An 8,188-nucleotide genomic window follows, 5' to 3' on the forward strand; every position below is an offset into this window, starting at 1 on the left:
ACAGAGCCCTATCCTGGTACAACTCCCCTTATACCCTCTGTCCTGCTGCAGGTGTGACACCATCTGAGCTCCTGTCCCCTCTGCTGCAAAGTATGAAGCCCTTCTTTTTGTTTTCAAGACAGGGTTTCTCTGTGTAATTCTAGCCATCCTGGATCTTGCTTTATAGACCAGGCTGGCCTCAAACTCACAGAAATCTGCCTCCTGAGTGTTGGGGTTAAAGGTGTGAGCTACTACCACCTAGCAAGCACGCTGTCTTAATGCTCTGACTGTGGTTCAGGTGACACCAGCTGAGCAGGTCAGGCACCTGTGCGATGCATCTGACTGTCCTAGAGGGATGCTGTAGGCTGAGGAGGGTGACATACCAGGCAGACGGGATGGATCCTGTCTTACCAGTTGATGGCTGATGCCCCTCGATGTCTGGGTAGCAGGGATGGATGATAGATTATAGAGCCGTGCCGGGGGGCATTGATGACTTCCATGGGGATGAACTGGCTGCAGAAGGGTAGCACGTTGAGCTCTGCACCCAGAGCCTGGTATTTGCCCACCACCTCGGGCAGAGCCTGTCCTCGAGCCCGCCACCGAGGGAACTTGAACACGGGCACACCATCCTTCTCAGCCTCTAGGCCTGTGGGGAGAACGGGTCAGAAACTATCCTCTCTGTGCTATCCACACACTGTCAGCTGTGCCTACCAGAAAGTGGCTCACAGCCTGTTCTTGGTGCCCTTTTCCTTCTTGTCCCCACTGCCCAGCAAGGTTCTACCGGGATGTGGGTGGGGTGCTGACCAAGGGTGAGTGGTGGGCAGGGACTTCCCTGCTGGATGCTGCCTCCTTCTGAGTACCAAGGCTTCCATGTGCCTCCCTTGCTCAGGTTCCATAAGTCCCCCAAAGCTGCTGTGCTTACAGTCCTCTCCAAGACCCAGCCATGACCAACACTGTCTTTCTCCTCTTCTTCAGCATCTCTCTCTCCTTCCTCTCCTTTTCCTCCACCCCCCTCTCCTCCTCAGATCTCTTCTTGGACACTGGGGTCCCTGGGAATCAAATTTCCCCCGTCAGCTGTTCCCTTACCAGGGGGAGGGGAAGAGGGATGGGAACGGGCTTGGTCCTTCCTGTGGGGACCCTGTCCTCTGTCCACCACCCTAGCCTGATGCTTCACCCCAGCCACAGGAGTTCCTCCCCATTGCAGCCGCTGAATCTCCGTTCTCAGTCTGCAGACTTGGTCCCAGTGTGCACACTCTGCTCCTCACACCTGTGGCCCAGAGGCCCAGACCCGGCCTGCGGGGCCCCTCCTGCCTCCTTACAGGCCTGAATCATAGGCTCAATTTCCTATGCAGCCCCAGCCCCTCCTATCCTCAGCCTGGTGGCAGCAGCTGCCACTGGACGGAACAGCCCCAACCCTGCAGGGCTTTCTTCTTAGCAAGTCTCTCGAGACAACTCCTTGACTGGCCTGACTCTGCTGTCTGTCCTCATCTCTGCCACCACGTCCGGATGCTAATCTTCACTGTCAAGGTCACTGGGTTTGGAATCAGTAGGAGGGAGTTTCCAGAGTATTAACTAAAAAAGAGGAGACTCCCCAGAATGTGAAAACACCATCCCATGTTATGGGTCCCAGGCTAAATAAAAAAGGGGTGGAGGAAGGAAGCCAGATGAACACCAGGACACATCTCTGTTTCTGATTCAAATGCAATTTGACCAGCTGTGAGGTCAGAATGTACTTCTTTTTTTTTTTTTAAAGATTTATTTATTTATTATGTATACAACATTCTGCCTCCATGTATGCTCACACGCCAGAACAGGGCACCAGATCTCATTACAGATGGTTGTGAGCCACCATGTGGTTGCTGGGAATTGAACTCACAACCTCAGGAAGAGCAGCCAGTGCTCTTAACCACTGAGCTATCTCTCCACCCCCAGAATGTACTTCTAAAGCAGCCTCACTGTGGCCAGTGAGACAGTCAAGGTGAAGCAGTGGTCCCGACCAGGCCTGGGATGGTGCTGGGAGCAGAGACTGTTTAACCATGACTAGTGCTTGTTTGCAGAGCTCAGACTGTGGGGTCATGGATCTCATGATGTGGTCAAGCGCAGGGCTGAGGTCAGGCAGGCGACAGCAGCGTTAGAGCAGAGTCCAGGGGTCAGACTGTGACAGCTTGCTCTGCCCTGGATCTGGCTGGACCCTCAACGCCCCCCCCCCCAATCTCAGTTTCCCATCATTAAACCGTGCCCTACAGTCCTTCTCCATCAGGTCTGGAGGACCTGTTCATCATATGGAGGCCCCAGCATCCTGTGTGCTGGGCGCCTGCCTGCTCCAAGTCTAGCGTTCAGGACTGTGAACCAAAAAGATGCTAAAAGGGAAACCTCTCAGCTCTGCTCACTTCGCTGTACCAGGAACCCTCCGGCGGGCTGAGCACTTGGAGCTAAGAGAGCCCCAGAAATGGCAACATGAAACATGTCCCTCAACCCCTGAGAGCCTAGATTCTCGGATCAGAGAAGTTCAGAGAGGTTTGTAGGACAAGCTGGGCTTCTCCGTGGCCCTTGGTCAGGACACAAATTGTACCCCACAGTCAAGTGTGGGTCGCTTTATTCCAGGACGGTCCAGCAGCCACTTGGCATCAGTGTGGATGCAGAGCGGAAGGAGCATAAGTGCTCTCTACCGAGGCTACAACGTGAGACCCCGTACTTTACCCACCTGCCCACTATAGCGCCCCTGCCCCAGCAGGTGGGCTTTCCTCCACCCTCCGCCCTGCCCTGAGCTGTCACTCACCCAGGGGATCTGCTTTCCCATCCTTGTCTGGGATAGTGAAGACACCCACCACCTCATGGCCCTCCTTCCTTAGCTGGCAGTAAACCTCCTGGCCAAACAAGCTCTGCCCGATTACCGCAATCTTCATGGCAGCAGAGGGTTGGAAGGCACCTGTTGAAGGGGCAGCCAAAGGGTTAGAAAGGGCTCTCGGAGGTCAGGGGAAACCATCCAGATTCCAGTAGGTACGTTCCTGCCTTGGTCACCCTGGGGGCTCCATAAACATCAGGCTGTTTCAGAGAGATTGCCACTGTGCAAAGGGCTTGGGGGTCATGGACACAGGTAACCCTGACATCTGTGGATGTGGAGACTCTGCTGGTGGCTGGTGGGTCAGACGGTGGCTGTAGCTTTAGTTCCTTCATTAGTCCCAGAAAATTGTCACAGACCTGGTGCCGGTCCTCGGTGACATTTTAGAACATACTGTGGTCACGTGACCAGTTCTGTGACCTTGGTCCAGTCACATTAGCCTCACTGTTAATTAAAAAACTACCACACTTCTCTTGAGGCCACACCAGGCTTATTGCACTAGATCCAGAAGCCACAGAGGGGCAGAAGAAGCCTTGCTCGATTGCCAGCCTCGAGTGACAGCACAGGGTGACTGGGTTGGGAGGGGGTACCTATGGGAAAGGCCTAGGAGAAGGACGGACGGAATGAAGCAAAATTCAGTGTCAATGGCTACTAAATTCAGCACTTCCTGCCCCTCGTATCGTAAACCCCGAGGTACTTGCTGGTATTTTTCCTTAATTTGTCTATTCACCACATATGCACGGTTTAGGGAAAGTCTGCAGTGCGGACTTCACACACTCAGAAGTACAGAAATTCCAAGTGTGAGGTAGCATCATGAATCTCCCCACATGCAGCATGTTGCTGTGACCCAGAAATGCTGCTAGTCCCTAAACACCCAGACTTCTCACAGAGCAGCGGCGTCTCTCTGTCTTGGCTAACCTCACACATATGCCTTTCAGGCCCAAACCCATGCCTGTTTCCCTTCCCCTTGCTAGCCTGTAGACAGTGAACCTTCAGGGGTCAATGTGTGCATATGTCACAGGAGTCCATGTTGACTCAAGCGTTGCACAGCTTTCATAAAAATCAAGTCCAAATAGATCACAGACCTGAGATTATAAACCTCTCAAAGATAAAGAGAAATGTGGACAGCCTTGCATTCATCAATAACTTTCCAAGCACTGCAGAGGAGCGCGCACGAGAAGGAGAATTAAGTACGACTTCATTCGGTTTAAGATTTCTGCTTTCAAAGAATTCCATCAAGAAAATAAAACGTGCGGATCTCTGTGAGTTTGAGACCAGCCTGGTCTACAGAGGGAGTTCCAGGATAGGCTCCAAAGCTACAGAGAAACCCTGTCTCGAAAAACCAAAAAAAAAAAAAAAAAAAAAAAAAAAAAAAAGAAAATAAAACGTGACTCCATAAACTGGGAGACCTGAGAAAGAACAACTGACCCTCAAAACTCAGAGGGGGGAAACTCAGTTAAAAACGTGAACTAAAGATCTAAACCATCAACCTGCAGTGCCCATGGGAGCCAGAAGGCGGCATCGGGTTCCCCTGAGGCTATAGGTCTAAGAGGTTGTGAGCCGCCTGGCTTGGATGCTAGAAACTGAACTGAGGTTCTCTGCAAAAGCAGCAAGTGCTCTTAACCAGTGAGCCACCTTTCCAGCCTCCGGCATTCTTGTTCTTATGCCAAGCTCCTTTTTATCACCAGTTCCAGAAACCACTCTGCACTGGTCAACTTGACACAAGTCTTGAGTGTGAAAGAAGGAGAAGCCTCAGTTGAGAAAATGATTCCATAAGATTGGGCTGTAGGCAAGACTATGGGACATTTTCTTAATTAGTTATTGATGGGAGAGGTCCCAGGCCATTGTGGTGGAGGCACCCCTGGGCAGGCAGTCCTGCGTTCTATAAGAAATCAGAATGAGCAAGCAATGAGGAGCAAGTCAGTAAGCAGCACCCCTCCCTGGCCTCTGCATCAGTTCCTGCCTCCAAGGTTCCTGCCCTGTTTGAGTTCCTAACCTCCTTAGATGATGAACAGAGATGACGAAACATAAGCCAAACAAACGCTTTCTTCTCCAGGTTGCTATGGGTCACGGTGTTTCATCACAGCAATGGTAGCCCTAACTAGGGCACACTCTTATAGGTATTTCTTCAAGTGGGCAGAAAATTCATGTCTGCACACAATTGTTGACAGCAGCATTATTTCAAACTGTTCAAAACTGGAAGCGACCATGACACCATTAGTGAGTGGATGGAGAAAATCAACCTGTGGTGATGGGGTTCAGACAATGGAACCTAAGCCAGAATTCAGAGGACGTGTGCTGGGAGTTGTGAAGAGACACTCAGGAAACCCCAGTGCAGCTTGAGCCAGAGACACCAATCTGCAAAGCTGCCACCCGCTATGATCACCATCACATGGCACTCGGAAGAGTCAACCCAGAGAGTCAGAGACAGAGAAAGGACGAGTAGCTGCCAGGGCTGTGGTGAGAACACTCATGGCATCTAAGACGACAGGAGTGGATGCATGTCTTCACACACTGCCCAAACATGAAGATCCCACAGAACACGGCTCTGAGGTCATCGCACTGCCCTGGGCTCAGCTGGCGCAGTGTCGTAAATGTTTAGCAATGGAAGGCACGGACAGAATGAATATATGGGAACCTGGCTCTGCATAGACTTAAAACAAACTCTGAAAGTTGATTATTAACTTAATGGAACAAATATAGCTCTCCGGCCTACATTTTGCTCCACAAAGTACAAGTGAGTTAAAAATAAATATTTTTACACCAGAACAGGAAGAAAACATAACAAGGAGAAGGAGGTCGGTAGCTCAGTTGATCCAGCACCTGTCTAGGGTGCTTGAAGCACTGGTTTCCATCCCGGCTCCACGGAAACCGAGTGTGTTGGTGCAGGCTGTAAGCAGAGCCCTCGGGGAGTGGAAGCAGGAGAGTGGAAGCTCAAGGCCATCCTCAGCTACATAGATGGCTTGAGGCCAGCCTGGGCTACCTGAGCCCCTAAAAGAAGATGAAGGGGAGGAGGACAAGTAGGGGAGAAGAGAGAGAGAGAGAGAGAGAGAGAGAGAGAGAGAGAGAGAGAGAGAGAGAGAGAGAGAGAGAGAGAGAGAGAGAAAGGAGGACTACGTTAGAAAATACTGGTGGAGAGTGGGCTTTACAGGCCTGACTCTAGCCGTGGAATGCACATTAAACATAAGTTTTCACACATAAGGCACCTTATTAAGAGGAAAAACTTACAACCAATAGACAAAAACATGTTCCAGTCACAAATAATGAAAGTGGAACATTTCTCTAAACTCAGAGTCAAACACGGTATGCCTTCCTCCCATGAAACTGACAGGTCTGAGGATACTACAGTGCCCAGCACTGGTGAGGTTATGGCAAAGCAGCAAGCAAGGGGAAATTCTCACAGGGAACATGAAAAATGGCTCAGTCCTGACTCGGCGTCTCTCTTATAAACCGTGGGAGGACCAAGGAACAACCGGGGGGTTTTACATTGCTGGGTTTTAAACCACAGTGTGGCATTGCATAGGCGGTGCTGTTAGGATACAGCAAACTGTTGCTGGCTGGGAATATGTAAGCCAAGATGCTCCAGGAGATAACAGCTCACTACAGTTTCCTAAACTGTGTGTGTGGTGTCGTGTGTGTGTGGTGTGTGTATGGTGTGTGTGTGTGTGGTGTGTGTGTGTGTGTGGTGTGCTGTGTGTGTGTGTGGTGTGGTGTGGTGTGTGTGTGTGGTGTCGTGTGTGGTGTGTGTGTGTGTGGTGTGCGTGTGATGTGCTGTGTGTGATGTGCTGTGTGTGGTGTGCTGTGTGTGTGTGTGTCTGCACTTACCTCTGTGTGTCTGTTGACTTCTGTCAAGGGAGTGTTAGTGCATTCGCACAGGCTGCCCTGGAGTTTCTCATCCTCCCACCTCAGCCTCTTGAACACCGAGGATTCAGATCTGTGCTATTACCCTGCCTCCATCCCCCTGCTGAACATCTATTTCTTGCAGAAAGATTAAAGGAGTAAAATACAAATGAAACAAACCCCACTTTTGGCTGCAGGGGGGCAGTCAGGATTGCTGCAGATCTGCCAATATCACAGTTCAGGGACAAGAAGGAAGGCAGAGGAGGGAACACTAAGTGAGGGTCCTTCACTTAAAGTTGGCCTTTGGCCCCAGAGATAACATGGGAGGGGCCGGGGAGCGTCTGAGTCCCAAGGATATGGTGTGACCTCCCAGCCCTGTCTTACGTTGGGGCACCCCCAGGGACTCCTGTGGCATCAGACCTTCAGGGACTCAGGGGGCTCCTGCTCTGCAGTCCCCACTTCCAGCTCCTGGGTCAAGACAGCAGAACAGCGGCAGGGGCCCTCTGTTCATAACCTACTGCAGTCCCAGGCTGGAGCAGACCGGGTGGCCACCATGGTTCACCCACAAACTGCCCAAGGCTGATCCTCTCATATGTTGGTCTCTTTGCTGTGACTCCGGGCAGAGGATGGGTATGTCCCCCAGGGTGCCAAGATCAATCAGACACTTCCATGATTCTGGGTATGGCTAGAAGGTAAGGTGGGGCAACCTCTCTCACAAGCCTGCAGACTTCAGCTTAGGTCTGGGTGAATTGTCACCTTCCCTGGGTCTCAAATGCCTCTGTAAAGTATGACAGTGCTGTCTCCTGGGCACGGGGAACTTATCTAGACAGAAGGCAGTGTCAACACTCACCACCAGCTGCCTAGGACCAGAATTGTACACTGTTGTGTCCCGTCCCCCCATTTTACAGAACAGAAGCCAAGATTCAGTAGCGCTTAAGAAACTTCCCAAGGCATGAACAAGACGTGGTGATGCACTCCTATAATTCCAGCACTCCGGAGGCAGAAGCAGATGGATCTTAGAATTCGAGGCCAGCCTGGTCTACAGAACTAGTTCCAGGATGGCCAGGGTTACTCAGGGAAGTCCTCCCTCCAAAAAAAGAAAAGGAGGCCCTTTCTTCCCAAGCTCCAGTCCCCCCACTTCAGAAAAAGAAACTTCCCAGGGCAAGAGCTGTGGTTCCAAGGTTCAGCGTCCGTTTGCAGGGGAGAGGCTCGGGGTGCCCCGCTCAAAACAACGAAAGCAAAAGGAAACTTACCCAAGGTCAATGAGGGGGAGTAGGAGAACAAGGTCACCGACTCGGAGCCCTGGGCTTGGAACCCAGAAGTACCTGCTTGCTGCGAGGGTCCGCACCGGGCAGCGAAGCTCCCAGACCCGTGCACTAGCTCTAGTCTGGAGTGGAGCTGGTTGGGATCAGCACGCCTACTCCACGCACAGGGGAGGAGCGGGCACCGGGGTCCGCCCAGCCCGAACCCCTCCAATCACAGAACGCCCACGGGCCAGGCCCCTAGATCTGGCCAATCAGAGGATCC

At 51.8% G+C, this 8,188-nt stretch overlaps 1 protein-coding gene across 1 annotated transcript in view; it reads right to left on the minus strand.

Annotated features, from left to right (window-relative positions):
* The window catches only part of Aldh1l1 (aldehyde dehydrogenase 1 family member L1), a 47,759-nt gene extending 39,717 nt beyond the window's left edge, over positions 1-8,042 (minus strand). The window contains exons 1-3 of the mRNA XM_057767896.1: positions 7,915-8,042; positions 2,759-2,908; positions 391-625 (exon numbers count right to left, since the gene is read on the minus strand). Coding sequence (XP_057623879.1) covers positions 391-625; positions 2,759-2,885 — 362 coding nt within the window. The 5' untranslated portion in view covers positions 2,886-2,908; positions 7,915-8,042. The remainder of the gene's footprint in view (positions 1-390; positions 626-2,758; positions 2,909-7,914) is intronic.
* Between the last annotated feature and the right edge of the window lie 146 nt (positions 8,043-8,188).

This window comes from Chionomys nivalis, chromosome 1 (genome assembly GCF_950005125.1).
Source record: "Chionomys nivalis chromosome 1, mChiNiv1.1, whole genome shotgun sequence".
In the NCBI taxonomy this organism is placed as follows: domain Eukaryota; kingdom Metazoa; phylum Chordata; class Mammalia; order Rodentia; family Cricetidae; genus Chionomys; species Chionomys nivalis.